The 23,268-nt window shown below is 42.0% G+C and overlaps 1 protein-coding gene across 23 annotated transcripts in view; it reads left to right on the plus strand.

Moving 5' to 3' along the window:
• The window catches only part of NRXN1 (neurexin 1), a 1,218,662-nt gene that overhangs the window by 647,877 nt on the left and 547,517 nt on the right, over positions 1–23,268 (plus strand). For all 23 annotated transcript variants that reach the window (XM_063123832.1, XM_063123833.1, XM_063123845.1 and 20 more), the window contains 2 exons: positions 4,107–4,280; positions 9,300–9,419. In XM_063123832.1, coding sequence (XP_062979902.1) covers positions 4,107–4,280; positions 9,300–9,419 — 294 coding nt within the window. The remainder of the gene's footprint in view (positions 1–4,106; positions 4,281–9,299; positions 9,420–23,268) is intronic.

Consider the following 23,268-nt stretch of genomic DNA (forward strand, 5'->3'; position numbering starts at 1 on the left):
TTTGCTACTTCTCATTCTTTTCACTGTCTGTCACAACCCCCCGCCCCATAAAGGCACATACTAAAACATTAAATTTTTGTACAGTGATTAGAAACTAAAAGGGAATTATATTTTCGGGACAACCATCAATTCAGCAACCAGTTCATTAAGAAAATTGATGGTTTTCATTACGTTGCTTCTGAGTAAGCATATATACTGTTCTATCTAATTCAATTTTCTGAAACTGAGCCATGTTTGGTTCCACGAATATAAAGGAATTACATTATGATCTGAGCATGTTTTTTGTGTACAGGCTAGACTTCAGAGTTGCCTGCTCTCATTAGAATCTGGAAGAACTCCAGCAAGAGTCATAGAATCATAGAATCATAAAATAGTAGAGTTGGAAGGGGCCTAAAAGGCCATCGAGTCCAACCCCCTGCTCAATGCAGGAATCCACCCTACAGCATACTTGACAGATGGTTGTCCAGCTGCCTCTTGAATGCCTCTAGTGTGGGAGAGCCCACAACCTCCCTAGGTAACTGGTTCCATTGTCGTACTGTTCTAATAGTCAGGAAGTTTTTCCTGATGTCCAGCCGGAATCTGACTTCATGTAACTTGAGCCCGTTGTTCCATGTCCTGCAGTCTGGGAGGAGCAAGAAGAGATCCTGGCTCTCCTCTGTGTGACAAATCTTTTAAGTATTTGAAGAGTGCTCTCATGTCTCCCCTCAATCTTCTCTTCTCTAGGCTAAACATGGCCATTTCTTTCAGTCTCTCTTCATAGGGCTTTGTTTCCAGACCCCTGATCATCCTGGGTGCCCTCCTCTGAACATTCTGCGTCCTTCAGTAGGTTGTATCCAGTTGGTGTCAGTGATGTGCATTGATCCAGCAGAGGCTGCCATCAGAATGGGGAGGGAAGTGATTTTCAATCATACCCCCCCTTCACCTTGCAGTTCCCCACACAACCTCCCGTGCTGTTCCAGAAAGTCCCCCCCCCCATCCTTCTGGAGCACTGGAGACTGTAGGAGAGGGAAGGAATCATCAAAATCAAAATAGGAATCATCAAAATAGAGCTTTGGCTATTGGGTGGTATAAAATGTAATAAATAAATAAATAAATAAATAAATAAATAAATAAATAAATAAATAATTGCTCTTCTTTGGGCTGTCTGTACAGGGTGAAAGCCCTGCAGGGGCTGTGGATCTGTGCCGTGTCGGTTACACAACACAAGCACAGGTTTGCAGGCCCTGTGGGGCTTCCCTGTAATGCTGCATTTTGAAAGAGTCAGGGGTTTACCCCAACTTTTTCAAATGGAGCGACATCAACATGGGGCTTCCGCCATGTGAGATCGCTCCAGGGCCGATCCAGCATCAATGCAGGAGCAGAGCCTGGTGGAAGGCGACCAGTGTTTGATCGCCTTCAACTAGGAAGAGGGCAGGGAGCTGGAGGCCACCCAGAAATCTCATACTCCATCCTCGGCATTGGGATTACCTGACACTGCCCTGGGAGAAGGAGAGCATGGGGTTGCAGAGGAGGGAAGCAGCGCCAACCCAGCACCATGAAGACAGTCCCCTTGTTCCACTGAGAGAAACATCTGTGACACAAATTCGTAGAACCCAGTAGTCTTATCCAGATTCCATTGTGAATAGTACTCACAGATGGGGAGTGGGAGTAATATCCCATGTATTGATACAAATCTGTGCACAGCATCAGTTCAATATATGGGAGCAGGGCCAGTTGGGGGAAAGATCCCATTCTGCCGTCAACATACATTTTTCTGCCTATGTTGAAGAACCACAGAAAAGGTTGAAAGGGTTACCCCAATAATCAAGAGAGCAGAATGCAAGTATCCTGGCTAAAATGTTGTAGCGTATATGCCTTCCTGGAAATTGACAGGCAATACATCCCTGCCAGTCTTCCCTTGCCAAAACTATACCCAACATGTGGTCAGCTGGATTACTCGAGCACTGGTGTGTAATGGCAGTCAAGCGGAATCCAGTGGCATCGATCTGCCGTAACTAAAGATTAGGAGGAAGAGTGAACCAGTTATGCATTGATATATGTTAGCACTCAGTCCTACCCTCACTAACTCCCTAACCCTGGGTATGTCTACATCAGGGGAGGGGAGGGGGAGGATCTCATGATATGCTGATCACGAGATCCTCCCCCTCAGTCCACATGGGCCACGCGACATCCCGAGCATCACGCCCATCACGGTGGCCGTTTCTTTGTTTGTTTGTTTTTTACAGGCAGAAAAGCTGGAGCACATGAGCACTCCAGCGAAAATTAAAAAGTAAAAATAATGTTAAAAAGCCCCGTCCCTGCTCCCCTCCCCACTTCCAATGGGCACGGAATGCCTGAAGAGCTCTGTGCCCCAGGCCCAGTACCTGGCTCCTCTCATTTACTCGTGAGGAGCTGGGACGAAACTGGGATGGCCGCCCACACCTCCTGCGGTCTCGGGACGATCCAAAGATCGCAGGGGAAATCGGGCTAAAAACCATCCCGATTATCCTTGGGAAACGGAGGGATCTTCCCTCCCTGCCCCCCCCCCCCCCGGGATCCCCTGTACATCATGTGGACACACAGCGATCCCCAGGATAAGGCATTGTCTAGATATGCCTGCTGACTGACTCTTCTAACTGCCCAAACCTCCTTTGCTGTCTCTCACTCCCCCTCCTCTCTCTCCATCTAGTTTGGGTACAAGAACAATTGGTGAGGACCAGAGGGTAACTGATTCCTTGATAACCACCAGAGCTAGCATCTCTTTAATTTCTTTTCTGATGTTTTCAAGCATTGGCCCATTTACCCTATAAGCATTCGATCTTTTGGGCTTATGGTCTCCCATATCTATAGTGTGGCTTATCATATCAGTTGTTCCTGGCTTTGAACTGAAAAGATGTTCATATTTTTGCAAAAGCTGTAATATTGCACTTTTGACATGCTCAGGAGTATCTTGGTCCCAAGTTAAGGTTTGGATCTCCTAATCTCTCAGTACTGGTGTATAGGGATAGGTAATAAATTGGGACCGGTCTACCTAAATAGGGTGTTAACATGTTCACATGAATGGTTTTGCTGAGACCGCCATTCTCTCTCCCTACTATGTATCAATGATTTACATGGATCAATGATTTAGAATTATTTTTGCAATAGTATTTTAAAAAATGGGTAGGAACTGAGGACTAATTCATGCTTTACAGAAAGTTTGGGGAGGGGGAGAATTCACCCAAAGGGTTAGAGGGGCTCGTCATTCGCCCCTGTGCATCCGTTCTTGTCTTTTCCTTTCTTTGTTCATTTAACTTTATGTGTGGGTTTATTTTGTCACTACCACAAACAGTGATGGTGCAACACAGCTTTTCTCTTGGCAGCCCACCTGCCATTTTGTTTTCTCCAAATAGCCCTGTAGGCAGCATCATTTCAGGGCATTGTGAAGAATACATGCCTGAGCACCTATTCTTCTGATTTCAGGTGCCAGTGGAAGGTTGTCTTTTGGAATGATGGAGGAATCTACAATGTAATCAAATGAGTTTTGTGTTTCTATGAATCCAAGCCATGGATTCTGCAGCAAAACAGCTTTTCCCCAGTCAGGTGGATTCTGCAGAGTTGCAGACTGTTTTTCCAACTTTCCAGAATTTTGCACAAATTCAGATATAGAAAAATATGCAAAATAACAACGACAACAACAACAACACCCAAATATTTGAATTTCCTGCATAGGCTAAAGTGTGAAAATGTGTATTTGAGGGGATTTGCACACTTTCACTGGTGTGAATATGTGCAAATGCGAATTTGCGCAAATTCAGAAATGCAAAAAATATATATCAGATTCAATCAATGAGCAGCCTGCAAAACAAAAGGCTCCTGGTAATCTGTGAAAAGCAGAGGGCACAGATTGTTCACAATCCATATACCCCAAGCTCTCTTATTTTTATGAGCTTTTAATCAATTGATACCTTGACCTTTCATTTTTGCTATGGCTGATTTTGTTTCACTGGTTGTATCATTGTAAGATGCCTTGAGCACATTTATTTGGAAATGTGAGTTAATTATTTGTATTTTTTTTTAAAAAAAAAGATTAAATGGATGTGGACAATTAAAACAACCGTGACTAATGATGTACTTTGGCTACACAGGTGACTTGTACATTGGAGGGGTAGCGAAAGAGACCTACAAGTCCTTACCTAAATTGGTCCATGCAAAAGAAGGATTTCAAGGCTGCCTTGCCTCAGTGGATCTGAATGGGCGCCTCCCGGATTTGATCTCTGATGCTCTGTTTTGCAATGGACAGATAGAACGTGGATGTGAAGGTATGGAACAGCCGATTTCGTAATCTTGTCCGAGCAACTTCTAATGTAAACTAAATATTCATGTTCATCAGCATTGAGGTCCTGTAGCATCTCTCCCACTGCGTCTTGATGATTTGGACTCCGACGATGGCAGCTTCCAATCGTACCTGCTGTCATCACGTTGTGCCGTGCTATAGTGGTAAGCTGGACCTGTTCTACATTATTAATGAAGGTGGATGCCGTGGAGGGAGAAACGTACGTTGATGGCGCAACGCGCAAATTGAACCTGAGAACATTAACTTATCTTCCTGACTGTAATCTTGTCGAGTCTGTTCCCCGCCACCAACAAGCTGATTTGCATGTCTCCGTTTTGTTTGTGCTGTATTTTAATTAATTGTTGTGATAATTAGCTCCCGTGCAGCACTTTATATCATCACGGAGCTTAGACGGTAGTTAGTGTATAAATTAACTAATTTAATTTAGATGCACTTTTTTTTAGCATAGGTTGTATGTGGAAGAGAATTTAAAGCACATAGTAGGGTCTCAGGTAGGTTTGAATCATGCTGGAACAGACCAAGGGCGCTTCTAGTCCAGCATTCTGTCCACACGGTGGCCAACCACTTAAACAGGAACCCACAAGCAGGACACAAGTGCAACAGCATTCTCCAACCCATGTTCCCCAGTAATTGGTGTATATAGGCTTACTGCCTCTGCTACTTGAGGTAGCACATAACTGTCAGGACTAGGAGCCATTGATAGCCTTCTTCTTGAGGAGGAGGATGCAAAGGTATTATGTTGGTTTGCTTTGTTGCCATAAGCCAGAGCTGCACAACTTGCCATTTACCAAGCTGGAACGCAACTCACCAACCACATATGGTGGCACATTACAGCGGGACAAATCTCCAGTATTGGCAATATGTTATTGGCAAGCGCTATCAGCATGTTTTCTTTTCTTTTTCTTTTTCTTTTTTTGGAGGAAAACAGGGTTTTAATTTATCTACACCAAGCAGGATATTGCACTATGAAAGCAGTATATAAAAGGCAGGAGCCACACTGCTGCTTTGTAGCGGTATTGAAGTGCACTGACAACTGTTGGGGCCCATTGACACTTCCCATATTCTGCTTTCATACCGCTATATCCTGCTTGGTGTGGCTCCTGCCTCTTATATACCACTTTCATACCACTTTCATAGTGCTATATCCTGCTTGGTGTAGATCCGGCCTAAACCCCAAGAAAATCAAAATTGACCCGTTGAACCTTTTATCACACACATTTACTTCTTGATTTGTTTCCAAGTTATGCTTTTAAAATCTTTTAAACTTTTAAATCCTTGTGACTTGAGTTCTGAATTCAATTTGATGATTAACGTTGAATAACAAAAGTGTAAATAAATGCATGAATGTAGAACATCCAAACACCTCAACTTTATGTTGTAAAGTGTCTAAAATAATATATTGCAGATGGGAGAGGAGGCAGAGAGTAGTGTGTACTGTCAATCATTGGATCTAGGGATTAAAGTATACAGTTCATGCATGTCGTGCCCAAATTCTAAATAATCTACCAGTCCAAGTTGTTAAAAAATGGAGTAATTGCTCCTTTGAAAGCCAGTGTCGCATGGTGGTTCAGGTGGTGGACTGAGCATCAGGACATCTGAATTCTAGTTTCCACTCAGCAATGAAGCTCACTGGGTGACTTTGGGTCAATTGCTGACTCTTAGCCTAGCCTACCATACTACAGCGGTTACTGAATGGAGTGTTTCCTCCCAAGGAGAACTGTTGTCCCAGCAAAGAACTGCAGGCAACTGAGGCCTTTCAGTGGCTCAGCCCTCACCCGATGCTAGCTGTAGCCCTCAAAACATCCACAATAATTTCTGTAGCCTCATGCTCCTGTGTGAATGAGGGACAAGAGAACCTGAGGGTGAGCCATCCTCAGATCCTGAGGTTTGGAAACAAAGGGGTCTGGAAACAAAACTGTATGAGGAGAGACTGAAAGAACTGGGCATGTTTAGCCTGGAGAAGAGAAGACTGAGGGGAAACATGATAGCATTCTTCAAGTCCTTGAAAGATTGTCACACAGAGGAGGGCCAGGATCTCTTCTTGATCCTCCCAGAGTCCAAGACATGGACTAATGGGCTCAAGTTACAGGAAGCCCGTTTCCGGCTGGACATCAGGGAAAAATTCCTGACTTTTAGAGCAGTACAACAATGGAACCAATTCGCAAGGGACATTGTGGCCTCTCCCACACTAGAGGCCTTCAAGACGGAGGTGGACAACCATCTGTTAGGGGAGCTTTAAAGTGGATTCCTACATTGAGCCGGGGGTTGGACTTGATGGCCTTATAGGCCCTTTCCAACTCTACTATTCAATGATTCTATGATTCTAGGAGGCCTTGAATGTATCTCAGGGAGTGCCAATGGTTCTCCCTGAAGTGAGGCAACAAGTGACTCATTGGTGCTGAGTCTTCCTTGGAGAGCTGTTGGGTCTCAGAGCCTGGGAACACGAGAGTGATATTTTGCCAGCAGAAGAAGCAGTTAGCCTCCTCTCGGTGTAGATTCATAGCGGATAGCCAGAAGATGACATTGCAACTCCCACTCAGCAGTGCCCAAATGATTTGAAGGGCTAACAGGGCTTCACTTAACCCTATAAAGTTGCTTGTCACATACACATTAAGCGGCACCCCCTCCCCACTTACCTTACAGGCTGCCTACCTTCTGGCACACTTATCAGCCTTCTTCCAAATGATGAGCCTAAAATTGAGCACTTGGGTATGCATTCTGCTGGCGTGCTAGCCGCCTCCACATGGACAATTTCATTGAGATCAGGCAAGGCACCTGCATGCTGGATCATGGAATAAGATTTGTATCGAAAGAAGAATGTAAAATTTGAACTCTGAGGCTGGGAGGGGAGGGCAATGCAGCTGTGACTCAAGGGCAAGATGTGGTTCTTGACATCAATTTCAGTCCTAATTTCATCAATTCCAACAGAAGGCTTAGATAGATGACCATATGGAAAGGAGGACAGGGCTCCTATATCTTTAAAAGTTGTATAGAAAAGGGGATTTCAGCAGGTGTCGTTTATACACATGCAGCACCTGGTGAAGCTCCCTCTTCATCACAACAGTGAAAGCTGCAGGAGCTATACTAGTGTGACCAGATTCAGAAGAGGTCAGGGCTCCTGCAGCTTTAACTGTTGTGATGAAGAGGGGATTTCACCAGGTGCTGCATGCATACAAATGACACCTGCTGAAATCCCCTTTTCTATACAACTGTTAAAGATACAGGAGCCTTGTCCTCCTTTCCATATGGTCACCTTAGCTTAGAGAAGAGAAAGATGGGAGAGGATAATATGAAAATGACTGAACTAAGTACGTCGGAACATGACAAATGGCGATTCAGTAATAAACCATGCATTCACTTTGTTAATGTGTTCGCATCTATCCTATGAAAAGAAATGCTTTTAATTTTCCTTCATTACATGTCATCAGCTCAATTAACCATTATATTTGTAGAAAATGCTGGCAAATGACTGCATTCTCATTTTGGCTTGCCTGGAGATTTATGTCTGTTAGCATTAATTTATTTGCATTACGTGGAATTTCTTTTCCTCGTCAAGAGCAGCATGCACGTTTTTTCTCTGAACAGTTCTTTCTGTCTTTGCTGCCATTTCAATATTTGCTTACTAACATTGAATATATTTTGCTTTTTTTTTATTTTGCTGACAAAGTTGCATTGATGAAAGCTGATTTGCAAGGTAGATAGCCCGTGTGTATATTAAACAAGACTGAAACCCATAAGGCACCATGGAACCATCAGCCACCTCTGTGCTGATGTGTCGTATCAGACGTTTCTGTTCCTCCCCTTTTTTAAAAAAAATACCGTGCAGGGAACCTTCCTCTTCCAGGATATTCTGCATAAAGGCTTTCAGTCTTGTGTCTATTTGTATAGTGATTGCTTTAGTGCTTTGATCATGCCTTTTTTCTTCTTCTTTGAGTTCTTTTCTTTTTTCAGTGGTCTAGTTTATGATCTCTAGAAATAGAATAGCTTTGTTTCTCCTGTGTTACGTCATTTTTTTTTGCATGCTGGTGCATTAGTTGGCTGATTTCTCCCCTATCTATCTATCTATCTATCTATCTATCTATCTATATCTATAAAACTGCATGGGATAATTTAAAGCATGTAAAAAGATACTTGCCAACATTCCTGCTAATAAACTACTACAGAATATATTCAAAACAGAATATGCCAACCCAAACGTCCTTTAACTTTCTACAGACATCGCTGTTCATCAATTCATTGCTTGGATGGCAATACATTTTTCCCCCAGCTCACTTTTCATTTTATGATTTTTATTTTTTTATTTTTTAAAGTGTGATAGTCTGTTTTCCACGGTACCTGGTAGAAGAGAGATCATCATAGATGTTGAAATGAAATTAGCAATGATTGAGTCAACCACCCCCTCATTTTGCCTGAGTTAGCTCTCTATTTCATTCTATTTCTGAATGGACTCATCTCTTCATGTCCCTCTGTGTTATAAACCAAAAACCATCTGCCTCTTCATAAAGTTATGACCAATACTGCTATCAGTTCTTTTCATTGGTTTGCTCGTTAAATTTGAGATGTTGGCAACTACCCTGTGTTAGGGTGACCATATGGAAAGGAGGACAGTGCTCCTGTATCTTTAACAGTTGTATTGAAAAGGGAATTTCAGCAGATGTCATTTGTAGGCATGCAGCACCTGGTGAAATTCCCCCTTCATCACAACAGTTAAAGCTGCAGGAGCCCACCCTCTTTTGTATCTGGTCAGGCTAGGCAGAGCTCCTGCAGCTTTAACTGTTGCGGTGAAGAGGGAATTTCACCAGGTGCCGCATGCCTACAAATGACACCTGCTGAAATTCCCTTTTCAATACAACTGTTAAAGATACAGGAGCCCTGTCCTCCTTTCCATATGGTCACCCTATCCTGTGTGATCCAATGGAAAATGTGGTCATCCTGGAAGACAAAAGGCTCAGCTCATTTTTTCCCCTGTGTGTTTTCTTCTTAGGGCCCAGCACAACATGCCAAGAGGACTCATGTGCAAACCAGGGAGTCTGCTTGCAGCAATGGGATGGATTCAGCTGTGACTGTAGCATGACCTCTTTCAGTGGAACTCTGTGCAATGACCGTGAGTACATTAGAGGCTTCCTCTATCTCTCCCAGTCTTAAGGGCTCTAGGGCAGAAGCTTTGCAAGCAAGTGTCTGAAGTGGTGCATTCTTTTAATATAATATAATTAATTGAACTGGCAAACTCTGCAAAGGGTATTTTTTAAAAGAAAAGAAAAGAAAGACAAACAAACAATATTGCTATGCTCATTCCATTAGAAATTGCGCACAGAATATGTGGGGCAACTTTTGAATTGCGACGCTAAAATTTTCATCTAACGCACATGTTTGAATATTATATTTGCATACAATACATTATATATGGATTTTTCTCTTTTGCTGTCTTGTTTCTTGGTGTTGTTGGGGGGTTTTTTGCTGGTGAGGCCCGGGGAGAAAAAGTGAAATTCTTCTGTTCTCATTTTCTAAAGATGTATTGTAATTTTGTAATGTTATATCATGAGGATTGTAATTACTTTGAAACAGTTGACAGCCCTCATTACCTTTCTGCGCCGAGCTGCTTTAGATGACATGAAATACTCTGTTAAATACATATAACTTAGGGTTTTATTTCACTTAAATGTCATCTGAATAAATGCTAGTATCACTTACCAATCATGAAAACCTTGGAGATTGGGGATCACATTTGGGTGTTGGAAACATCTGGGATGTGCCATTGCAATGACTAGAGTAAAGGCGTAGTACATATCCGCCCCTCATACACCTCATGTGAACGCCTGGTTGGTTACCCCTGGTTGGAGAATTTCTACTTGAGAGTTTTGAGGAGGACTAAGGAATGTTTGTTTTGTTTCTTAATAAATGTTCATGTTCTTTCCTCGAGAGAAGTGGTATTAATATCCAAGCTGCTAATTGTTCCCATAAACACAGCTGCACATTTTCAATACTTGCAGTTATGTCCCTGTAGGTATAGTCTAGTTCTGTTCAACTTGTTGACATGTCGTGGTGTAACGGCATAGATGATCACATTACAAAATTTGGGAGTGTGAATGCCCGAAGTTTGGTCTACTGCATATCTAGTTTCAGGGCATTCACAGTGTGGACCAAGGGCAGAGTTGGAGAATAAGAATCACACTCAGACTGGAAATGGCTTCAAAGATTCCTGTTGGGATTCGGAGTGGTATCCAAGTGCAGTATCCAATAGTAGTCCTATGTAAACTAGGCCCATTTACTTCAATGGGTCTACTCTGTGTAGGAATACCAGTGGATATTGACGCAAGGCCAGATCTCTCCCTCCAAGGGCGGACCTCTCTCTTCACCCATGGTAGGGGAGATCCAACCAATTTTATACCCCCTAAGATGCCCACCCAGGGACCCTAGGATTGCAGTGATAGTTGTCTAAGGCACAATCCTATCCTGTACATGTTTAGAAAGAAAACATCCTTCATCTCCCAGCATTCTCCAGTGTTTGGACTCCCCCCCCCCACACTATTTATTTATTTTATTTTATTTATTACATTTCTATACCGCCCAATAGACGGAGCTCTCTGGGCGGTTCACAAAAATTAAACATGTTTAACCCTGTCTAAACATGCATAGTGGTTTGTCCACCTTGCAAATTCATCCAATACCATCTGGGTTTGTCTTTTTCCTTGTACAGAGAAAACCCCTTTTGAACACATTAAACAATGGCCAGATCTACACCAAGCAGGATGTAGCACTATGAAAACGGTATGGAAGTGGTATATAAGAGACAGGAGTCACACCAAGCAGGATGTAGCACTGTCAAAGCGGTATACGGTATGTGTCAATTGGCCCCAACAGTTGTCAGTACACTTCAATACCGCTATAAAACAGTAGTGTGGCTCCTGCCTTTTATATACTGCTTTCATACCGCTTTCATAGAGGAATATCTTGCTTGGTGTAGATCTGGCCAATGTTTGTAAGTCTGAAGAATCATGGTAGAGTTTATTTTATGCCCTTAGACTGATTCCAAATGAACTTTTCTGGTCTGACAACTGAGCATCATTGCAGTAGTATTTAAGAGCTCTATGTGAATGGTAAAAAATATCCTGACTTGAACTGTACTGCAATCATTGCATAAGGGGGAAAAAGAGCACAACTGCTGTGAAACTAGCTGCTTTCATGCTTTGATTTGGGGGCCTCCAAACTGCTTATAAAATAGGTTGGGGGGTTCTCGCTGTTCTCTGCCAAGCCAAAGCCTTAATTATCTAGCAGCACCTCACTTGGTTTTTGCTTTGGAGTTGAAAAAATTGGGGTTGGTGCCTGTCTCCCCAGTGCATGAGATTCCCTGCTGACTTAAGCATGGGATTTTGCATTTATTTCCACATACTCCCCTCTCCCTGGCACATACAAAGACATGCAGCAGGCTTTGAACACTCAAAACTGTGTACAGTAATAATAACAATCTGCTTTCCCTGGGTGTTTGCTGCCTTCGCACAACTGACTGCTAAAATATGTTTTCTGATAATTAGTGGAATAAAGGAAATGGGTTATTCTTAAGATAAACTCTGGTAAGAAAATAAAATGGGCCTGTTCAGACAACATGCTAAGCCATGGTTAGGTTACTAACCCATTTGCAGCAAATGGTTAGTGAACGTATTTAAACTCCTTAACCACAGTAGAATTTGACAGAGAAACCCTAGTTATTTATCCATGAATCATAATATGCCTTGTCTAGTTACTTATCTTCAGCTACTCGCCAACATATTGTAGTTAACTTAGCTCATGAAACTTGCACAAATATTATTACTATACTCAGGTTGGTATTTTCACTGTATCAACCAGTGTGACCTCAATTCATGGAGGATGGATATTTGTCTCATCTCTAGCTTTCACTTATGTATTCATTTGGTTTGGTTTGTACCCTGTCTTTCTACCAAGAAAAAGAAATAGTGCTCAAGTTAGCTTGATGTATCACTTTGAGATCTGTATAATTTTTGTCCTTAATTTCCATTGCAGAGAGCCAGGACAAAATCCATGGACATAAGCAATGGAAATTTAATGGTTGAGATATATCTGCACCAAGATTATACATGTGCATAATAGCGATTTCTGCCATGTTCCAAATTAAAAACATTTTCTCAAAAGCAAGAAATTGACACATTAAAGACAAGAACCAGCTTATGTCATAATATACTTATTGTACTAACCCTGACTGCTCCCGGAATCCCCTGTGTGTCATTTACATGAACAGGGATGACCCCGGGATGATCCTGGGATAAACCTTAGGTGTGGCTAAGGCCTTATCTCTGTATTTGTCCAAAAGCGATGGCCCTTCATACAGTCCGTATTTTCCTGAATTTAACTGGGCTAGGTCTACATGCATGAATACGTGAAACCTACTCAAGGGTATGTAGTTGTGTGGTTGACATTAACCAGCAATGATCTGTGGAATATCCTACTGCCAGTTTGAACTTAAATCAGTCCTGGTTCTATGATTAAACACAATCAGTTGTTTGCCCTAAAGATCCCCAAATGATAAATGTGGGTTTTTTGTGTGTGTGATCACATTGCATAATGGCTTTGTAGTTGCATTGGTTCAAATGTGAAAGTATCAATAATGAAAATGGCTTGGTGCATGAAGGAATAAGTATCATGAGAACGCTAAAGGCTCAGCACTAGTTTAAACATCATGAGAATGCATATACTAGGAGTCAATGTAAAGGAGGTTCATGCAAGCATAATGAGATTTTTTTTGGAAATACATTCAACTTTGGCATAAAATGTTAGGATCAAGATATGACAGAACACTAACATTAAAGCAAACTTCCATTTTTGCAAATTCCTGGGCAATGTGTATTAGTTAGCTATGCTTTATGTGTTGATGATATTTTCCCTATGGTTTCTCTTTTTAGTGAGACCATACACAGTAGAAGACAGGCCTTCGGCATCTCAATAAGGATTTAGAATCCTTATTTTCAAGGAAGTAATCCTCGATAAATTAATTTACCAAATTCTGCTGACCTCAAAGTTATTTTGCAAAGAACACTTGAACAACTCATCCTAAGATAGTAGCAACCACTCCCTCTAGCAAATTACAGTTGATCACAAGGAACATGTTGTCCTCATATGATCTATCCATCTAATACATTGGTGGCAGTGTACCATGAGATACCAGATCCTTGGGCGGAAGCATACCTGTAAGAGCTTTTGGTGTTCTTGTGCCAGTGTCATGCTTCAGATATCACAAGAAATAGTAAGCATCAGGGCTCCATACACAGAGTATTGCACCCTCCTTTCTTCAGTACTCGAAAAGGAGAGTGTCTATGCATGTCCTAACCAAACCTGTCAAAGGGTAGCTATGAGAGAGAGAGAGTTCCATCCATGCAATGCAGCTGTAGCCTTGCTGATTTTGTGCAATGGTCTCTAGCACCTGTCATCAGGTAGGGCAATGCTAGAACCCTTTGCATAGATACACATCTCTTCCCTTCCTTTGGTGTAGCCAGTAATGGTGTCTCATGACTACAGTATGTGTCACTACATGGGCCTATGATAGCATCCTAAATATTATCAGTATAACATGCATCAAAGGTGGTTTCAGGTTTGGGGTGGCCATTGGCATGGGGCCCCTCTCCCATATGGGAGCCCCCTGTTTCATTCTGTTGGCCTTACCAGAAGATAGCTACAATAACATTGGCAGAAATAGCACCACTTTTCCAATGAATACCAGGCAGCCCTATTCCACTGAGCACCCACAAAGCCATTATTATAGTTACCCAAAATAAAATGTTAGGATCAGGATATGACAGACGCCAAACATTAACTCCAATATCCAGTGTGTGTGTGTGTGTGTGTGTCTATTAGTTATATGTGCTTTATGTGTTGATGACATTTCCCTCTGGTTTCTCTTCTTGGCAAAGAGATGGAAACGATGCAATAGGAAATGTGGGGAATTACAATAGTGGCTGCCATTATATAACTTGAAAAGGGAGCCCAGGACACTGGATCTGCAGCAAGGGATCTTTGGAAACTGCCCAAGGATACTGCCTGCTGACTTTGAGCCTCATTTACGTATAACTCACCTGTAAAGTAAACCTGCTAACCGTAATGGTTGCAAAGATGGGCCATGTCTAATTTCCTATTCATTGGAAGGGATGCAATGCAAGAATGTTTTGGCCTCAGGTGACATGGAAGTTGCTGTTTTCTTTTCTCTGATGACAATAAGACACTTGTAGTTGCTGGGCTACTACAATCCTTAAGAAATGAGATATGATAGAAGGTGTTATATTGTTCAGTACAAAGACAACTGGTAGGGGAGAAAAGGTGTTCCTGAGAACTAGGATTATATAGGCAATTTTTGGCAGTGGGGGGAGGAAGGACACATAATGATTACTCTTACAAATGGATGACTGTTCTGGCGCCTCTGAGAAAAAGAAAACTAACTTTAGGAACATCTTAAGTATAGTAACAGCAGGTTTTCAGCGTTTGAGCTGTTCTCTTCTCCCAACTTTTCTATAAGCACAGGGTTGAAAATGATCCTGACCCAAAATTAGACCCTCTGCATCAAAGCGCTCCTCCGCACTCTTTACAACTTCTCCTGTAAGTTTATACTTCTGTTCTCAGGACCAAACTTCCTGGACATATCCATAACCACGAGCGCGGTGGGCTATTTTTAACACAAAATATCATCTTACGGCATGGATAGTGTCAAGTGTCGGTGAGACGGTTGTGTGCTAGACCGTCGCACAGCCTCGGTGCTGTGCCCTATCAAAAGGGCATGTAGGGACAAACCAGGCGGGATGTATTGTGGAAGGTATGTGAACAGGATCTATGGCAGGTTAATAGAAGTTGTGGGTAGGATCAGATAATGAACACGGTACCAGTGGAAGGGGTTTAAACCTGCCTTTGCCAGAATTGCTATTTGCTTCATTGGGGATTACATACAAGTACCATAAAGTTGTGGACAGCTCGATGAAAATGTCCACCCAGTGTGCAGCCGCTATAAAGAAGGCAAACTCCATGTTAGGCATTATAAGAAAAGGAATTGAGAATAAAACGGCCAGTATCATACCACCCTTACACAAATCTGTGGTGCGACCACACTTAGAATACTGAGTACAGTTCTGGTCACCACACTCAAAAAAGGATATTATACAGCTGGAAACAGGGCAGAAAAGAGCAACAAAACTGATTAAGGGGCTGGAGCATCTCCCCTACGAGGGAAGGTTACATCAACTGGGATTGTTTAGCTTGGAGAAGAGGAGGCTAAGGGGAGACATGATAGAGGTGTACAAAATTATGCATGGTGTGGAGAATGTGGATGGGGAGACATTTTTATCCATCTCTCGGAATACTAGAACCCCACGGGGTCATCCCATGAAGCTGATTGGTGGGAGATTCAGGACAAACAAAAGGAAGGACTTCTTCACACAGCGCATAGTTTATTTATTTATTTAATTTATATACCACCCCATAGCTGAAGCTCTCTGGGTGGTTTACAAAAGTTAAACAGTGAACATTTAAAAAGTATACAAAAGTTAAAACCATCAAAAACATAAAAAACAACAGTATAAAAACAATGGTATCCGTTAAAAAACAAACAAACTTAGCATTGTTAAAAGCTGTTAAATGCCTGGGAGAAGAGAAAAGTCTTGACCTGGCGCTGAAAAGTTAGCAAAGTTGGCGCCAGGCGAGCCTCATCGGGGAGTTCATTCCATAATTGTGGGGCCACCACTGAAAAGGCCCTCTCCCTTGTTGCCATCCTTCGAGCTTCCCTCGGAGTAGGCACTCAGAGGAGGACCTTAGATGTTGAGCGCAGTATACGGGTAGGTTCATGTTGGGAGCAGCGTTCCATCAGGTATTGTGGTCCCAAGCCACATAAGGCTTTATAGGTCAAAACCAGCACCTTGAATTGGGCTCAGAAACATATAGGCAGCCAATGCAGGCAGGCCAGATCCGATGTTAAATGTTCGAACCTTCTGGTTCCAGTTATCAAACTGGCCACTACATTTTGCACAATCAAAATGCGCAAAATTTTCCAAACCATCTTCAAAGGCTGCCCCACGTAGAGGGCATTGCAGTAATCTAATTTGGAGGTTACCAGAGCATTGACGACTGAAGCTAGGTTATCCTTGTCCAGATAGGGGCATAGCTGGGCCACCAAATGGAGTTGGTAGAAGTCACTCTGTGCCACCGAGGCCACCTGGGCCTCAAGTGACAGAGGTGGTTCTAGGAGAACCCCCAAGCTATGAACCTGCTCCTTCAGGGGGAGTGCAACCCCATCCAGAACAAGTTGAACAACCACTACATTACCACAAGATGTAGTGATGGCTACCAATTTGCATGGGTTTAAAAGGGGGTTGGATAAATTCCTGGAGGAAAAGGCTATCAATGGCAACTAGCCCTGATGGTTGTGTGCTATCTCCAGAATTCGAGGCAGTAAGCCTGTGTGCACCAGTTGCTGGGGAACATGGGTGGGTGGGTGCTGTTCCATCATGTCCTGCATTCATCCCTGGCCGATGGCTGGTTGGCCACTGTGTGAACAGAGTGCTGGACTAGATGGACCCTTGGTCTGATCCAGCATGGAACTTCTCATGTTCTTGTGTTCTTCTTAAAGTTTCACCCGTAGGGCAAATGCCTGACAGAGGGTGATTTTAATCAGAATAATATCCTGTGGGGAAATGGTCACAACATCATTCATTTTCTAGCACTCCAGTCCCAATCCAAATCCTCCCTGTGTTGGCTATTAACATTAAATCTAAAATTCGTCCATGCATCTCCGACAATACTGACTGGCCCAGTCTAGGATAAGGGTTAGGGTCCATCATCCGTTCTCCTTGCTTACCAGCTACGTTCTTAAAGAATGACAAGAATCAATATTGCAGCTGACTGAATGTGTCCTTGGGTTTCAGCTACATAATTGCAGCTATGAAGCACGACTGTTTCATATTTTTCTTAACAAAGCTGTCTGACAGGGAAGGCTCCAAACGTTTGCGCAAAGCTCTTGTGTGAGGAAAATTTAATTGCTTCCATAGAAACTGTTCCATGTGCATAAGCAGATTTGTATAGCCAATTCTTCCTTTAATTGTGCATCTTGGGTTGCACAACTGCATATTCAAGGACTTGTGTATGAGTTGTTTTATTGTCTTGGGCATATAACCCTCTCTAACATACTATTTCCATTCAGATTATGACAAATTTCCCATCTATATCAATATTCCAAAGGAATATGATTTGATTGTCCACGCATGCAGTACATCAGAAGTTCATCATTAGTTTTTGACACTTTTTAGTTTTCTTTCCCCACCCGCGTTCAGTTGTCCTTTAATTTGCACAGTTCTCTGAATTCTGCATATTAAGGGAAATTTCTTGCAAATAATGTGCGTATTAGGCAAAATTGCCTACAAAAAAGTGTGTATTGGGAGAAACGTGCACAAAAATGTGTGTGAATTTTCATGCAAACTTTGTTTTTAAAAAAACCCTCCGACTAAAACGAACTGAACTTAACACTGGAAAGTGAGAAACGAAAACAAGGCAAAACTGATAAATTCATCCATCGCTGCTTGAAGTAAATGTTTCAGTCATATGATCCAGACTTAGTCATACTTAGACTAAGAGCAGCAGACATCTTGAAATCAATGGGAGTTAAATTACTAATGATTAAGTGATTCAAAATTGATTTCAGTGGGTATACTCTAAGTATTACTAAGTCTGGAAGCAACCCATTGTCTAGCCTTACACTGAGATTGAAAGCTCCATCCATGAGTGTTTTATTGCATGTTCATTACTGGGCAATCACAGAGTTTGCTCAGGTCCCTCACATGATGTTATCTGCCTCCTGCATACCTTCCGCCCCTTCCGGCCTTCTTCACGCGACAAAAAAACCCCTCTTTAAGTCCAATGTTTTTTAAACTCAGAATCGCTGCTCTCTCCTGTTGTATGCAGAAGAAGCAGCACCATTAGAACAGCGGACTCAATGGGCCTCGTGCTCACTCTGTACTTCCTCTTTTGAAAGTGGAAGTAACTTGAGGCAGGAAAACACGGGCGGAGAAGCAAGGTAGGGAGCATGTTAACCCCCAGTGTGATGGAGCTTATAAAGTGATTTGTCTGCAAATCCCTTTTCAAGCTTGGAAATATGTGAACTTTGACCGCAGGTGGCATTCATGTCTGCATTTGGTCCAGGAGGTGCAAACTGAATAAACCCTGTTCAAAAACAAACTGAAATGAACATCTCATACATCCCCCAAAAGTACCAGGTCACAAGTACTGGAAAACACCTCCGACAGTCAGGATAGACTCTACTGGGTTAGACGGACAAATCATCTGAGCTGGTACAAGGTAGCTTCCTACATTCTTCTCTTTGACATTATGCAAGTAGCATTCATTTTATTTATCTCTGACTGGCATTTCAATAATGAAGTTTTGAATTATAGAATGATCCTATAAAGCCCTCTGTTACACCCCCCCCTTGGTATTCTTGAAGGACATTTGAGTGTGACGTACATCTAGTCCCCTTTGTGCTTTGCGTAGAATGGTTTTTGAAGATCTAGACTGGCAAGAATAGCTTTGCAGTAATTGTAGTGGTTTCTCAAGAGGCAGCAATTATGTAACTGGAATCGCAGGACAGGCTCTGAGAAAGTGCTTAATTGCACCAAATTTGTGAAAGAAAAGGAGTGCACCTAAACACAGTTTTCTCTCTTCTGCTATAGGAAATCGTAGGCATGATGAAATGATGAAACTGGACCTCAGGTCTTATTATGATTTACTTTTCTTTTATTAATGGCATGCTTAATCCTACATCAAACCTCTGAAAGTCATGAAGGCAAAAACAATTAAAGGCTTATTTGATGTATTCTCATGATTGCAGAATGGGAATGGCCCATAGGACACCCAGAGTTCCAAATTAAGAACATAAGAATGTAAGAAGTGCCCTGATGCTGGATCAGACCAAAGGTCCACCTAGTCCAGCACTCTGTTCACACAGTGGCCAACCAGCCATCGGCTAGGGATGAACAAGCAGGACATGGTGAAACAGCACCTTCCCACCCATGTTCCCCAGCAACTGGTGCTTACTGCCTTGAATACTGGAGATAACACACAACCATCAGGGCTAGTAGCCATTGATAGCCTTTGCCTCCAGGAATTTATCCAACCCCATTTTAAAGCCATTGGTGGCCATCACTACGTCTTGTGATAGTGAGTTCCATAATTTAACTATGCGCTGTGTGAAGAATTATTATTATTATTATTATTATTATTATTATTATTAAAATTTCTTTATATAGCGCCATCAACGTTCATGATGCTGTACAGAACAAAATAAAACAGGATACAAAACACCCTGCCCTATGGCTTATATTCTAAAATCACAATAACAAACAAACAGGGAGGGGAAAGGCCAACCAGCATGGGGGAGAATAAAACTAATAATAAAAACTGGTATCGTCACACGCTGGATTATAAGCTTTCGAGAAAAGAAATGTTTTCAAGTAAGATTTTATTGGTCCTGGATCTCCCACCAATCAGTTTCATGGGATGACCCCAGGTTCTAGTATTATGGGAGAAGGAGAAAAGTGTCTCCCTATCCACCTTCTCCACACCATGCATAATTTTGTACACCTCTATCGTGTCTCCCCTTAGCCTCCTTTTTTCGAAGCTAAACAATCTCAGTTGAGTAACCTTCTCTCATTGGGGAGATGCTCCAGCCCCTTAATCAATACCAAATTATATATATATATATATATATAAACGAATAATCATAAAGTTGAATGGAACAGGAATAGGCATCTAGTCCACCTCCTGATGATGCAGGAAATCTTCTTAGAGCATCCCTGATAGGTTCTCATATCTTCTCTGCTTGAAAATATCTAACTAGAGACATATGAGAAAATTATTTCAGTTCATTTTTAAAAACAAACAAACAAAATAACACCTCAGGATTTACTCAGTTCATACCTCCTTGACCAAACAGGGAACAAAACACCATCTATGGTCTATGTAGCTTCTGTCATGTATGTCCCTACTGCTCCGGGGTTGGGACCAGGTGACGCAGGGAGTCCATCAGAAACAGATTATTTATTTATTTATTTATTTATTACATTTTTATACCGCCCAATAGCCGAAGCTCTCTGGGCGGTTCACAAAAATTAAAATCATCATAAAACAACCAACAAGTTAAAAATACAAATACAAAATACAATATAAAAAGCACAACCAGGATAAAACCACGCAGCAAAATTGATATAAGGTTAAAATACAGAGTTAAAACAGTATAATTTAAATTTAAGTTAAAATTAAGTGTTAAAATACTGAGTGAATAAAAAGGTCTTCAGCTGGCGACGAAAGGAGTACAGTGTAGGCGCCAGGCGGACCTCTCTGGGGAGCTCATTCCACAACCGGGGTGCCACAGCGGAGAAAGCCCTCCTCCTAGAATCAGAATCAGATTCTGATTCAGAAGTTGCCAAGCTAGTGGGGGAGGAAGTTCACACTGAAGAGCCTCCAGCTGCAGATGCGCCCCTCCCGGAGTCTGTCTCCTCAAGGCTCTCAGGAGACAGGGAGTCAACTTCCAGGGGTGAACATTCCAAAACATTACTGGATGCTAGGAATTGCCGGAAGTCAAAACGTTCAGCGAGATCAGCACCAAAGCGACAGCCGGAGAGGTTGCGTGAAAAGGCGTCTACGCTCCCTCCTCCACCTTGAAGCTTCAGACATTTGAAAAGCCTTTTCTTTCCATTGAATGGTCAGTTGTCTTGCTTAGTTGCATAGAGTTGCCTAGGCGGGAGTTTCCCGTAAAGGTGCCTAATTTGTGTTACGGAAGTGTTAATTGTTTGCAATAAAGCCTTGTAGATTGGCCCGGGAGCTTTCCTTGATTTTGACTCCTTGAGGACACTTGAGCACCTACAGCCCACGACAGCTTTGGCTATTGGGCAGTATAAAAATGCAGTAAATAAAATAAATAAATACGTCCATAAATCTCAGAGTGTCCAATGTGATTTGCAGACCCACTACAATATGTTTGACAGCATGCACAGATTTGAAAAATGAACATGAAAAATGTATACTTTTGAAATATGTGCACAGACATCAATGGGAGATGAATACATACATTTAAAAGATGCACACAAGTTAGAAGTTTAATTAATGATGGCACCCCATAACACTCTGCCTGCAGCTGTTTGATGCTGCGAGCTAGAATAATCATTCTAGAAAAACCATAATTCAAAGTGAGGTCATGTAGGCCATCTAGTCAAGCCCTGTGCTCAGGGTAGGTCATCCATACCAAGAGCATCCCCAGCTGATGGCTGTCCAGACTTTATTTGAAGACATCCAATAAGGGACAGACCATCACCCCTCTAGGTAATGGGTTCCATTATTCAACTGCTCTTACCACTGAGAAGTTCCCCCTGATGTTCAATTGAAATCTCTCCTCTATAAATTACCCCACTAGATCTAATCCTGTCCTCTGGGACAGTAGATGACAAATCTGCCTTCTTCTGAGTTCTCTTCTCTTCTAAATTCTTCTCTTCTCCTCGCTAAACTTATGCAGTTCCTAGGACTTGTTTTCCAGAGTTCTAATGGATCTTCGTTGCCCTTTGAACCTGTTCCAGTTTGTCTACATTCTTCTTAATAATCTTCATCCCACATACCTGCTTCCCTAGGATTATCCCTGTAGCGCTAAGCTTTCGCGGTGGTTGTTGTTTTTGCTACCGGGTGACAGCGATCCTTTGCATACCAGGAAGTAAGTTTAAGGGGGGAAATGTAAAAAAAAAAAAAAAAATCAACGGATGACCCAATTCAATTCAAATTTGGTATGCTTAAAGGTCTCCCTAATATCTATTACTGCACCAATTTTGGTGTCTTTATCTTTAAAGCTTACGCAGATGTAAGCATTTCTTTAAAATCCTGCTCCTGCATCCCAGCGGCGGCTCAAAAGATATGCTCAAAAAGTAGGGGCTAAATACGGCGAATCTTTTTGCTTTATTGCACAATTAAGACAGGATGCATGGGAGTACTTTACAATCAAAGCAGATTATAAGGTGGGAAACTTCTGAGTCCTTTGCATGCAATTCTCAGTGATTGCATAGTATAACGCTGGTGTGATAAAGCTCAACGTGTGCTTGCCCACAACTGGGCACAGCACTCCAAATAAGGTCAACACAGTAGAACCAGTTTTGAGCATGCTGTGCAACCTAAGATTTGTTTGCAGGACATATTCCTATAAATAAATGATTCTGTAGCATCACAGTACAGTTAACATCTCTCCCCTGCATCACCTCAGTGTACTGTCTTCATTTAGCCCATTATTCTCCAACTTTTGTTCAAACCTTTGATCTCCCTCCCTTTCTTTTGCTAACCCTTTACAATTTGTCTTTATTAAATTTCATCGTACTGCATTCCAACCAATTCTCACACCATCAAGATCACTCTGAATTCAAATCCCATCCTTATAATGGAATACATGAATGTTAAAAGCCATCACTTGCAAATTGTTGCAATTTTCTAGCTTGTCTTACAGTGCATAAACAAAGCCTTCTATAGCATTTTCTCCTTTAAAAAGAGTTGACACTTGTAATAAAGTTAAATAAACATGAAAAGGGAGAAAAGGTCCCTTTTCAAAGGGTCAATGTGCAGCAGTGGATCTACCTGCAGACCTATATGACCTGTTGCAGATTTGGGCAACTAATCTTGAAATTCATTATTTATTTGGAAAGTAACAAATTCATCCATGTGAGCTTGAATGTGAGTCCTTCTTTCATGTGAAATCTTGAGCTTGCACAATATCAAGGTGTATCTTGGCAGCAGCAATTTGGTAGTGTGTAGTGCAGCATGATGTCATGCATCACCATGGGATCTGCCCCCTTTCTGATGGGTTGTTTTCATGTGGCCTGCCTGCATGGTTCTGTCATGTGATATTTCCTCACCATTACTGAGCCCTGGCATGATGATAGAGCAAC

This window comes from Elgaria multicarinata, chromosome 4 (assembly GCF_023053635.1).
Source record: "Elgaria multicarinata webbii isolate HBS135686 ecotype San Diego chromosome 4, rElgMul1.1.pri, whole genome shotgun sequence".
Taxonomy (NCBI): domain Eukaryota; kingdom Metazoa; phylum Chordata; class Lepidosauria; order Squamata; family Anguidae; genus Elgaria; species Elgaria multicarinata.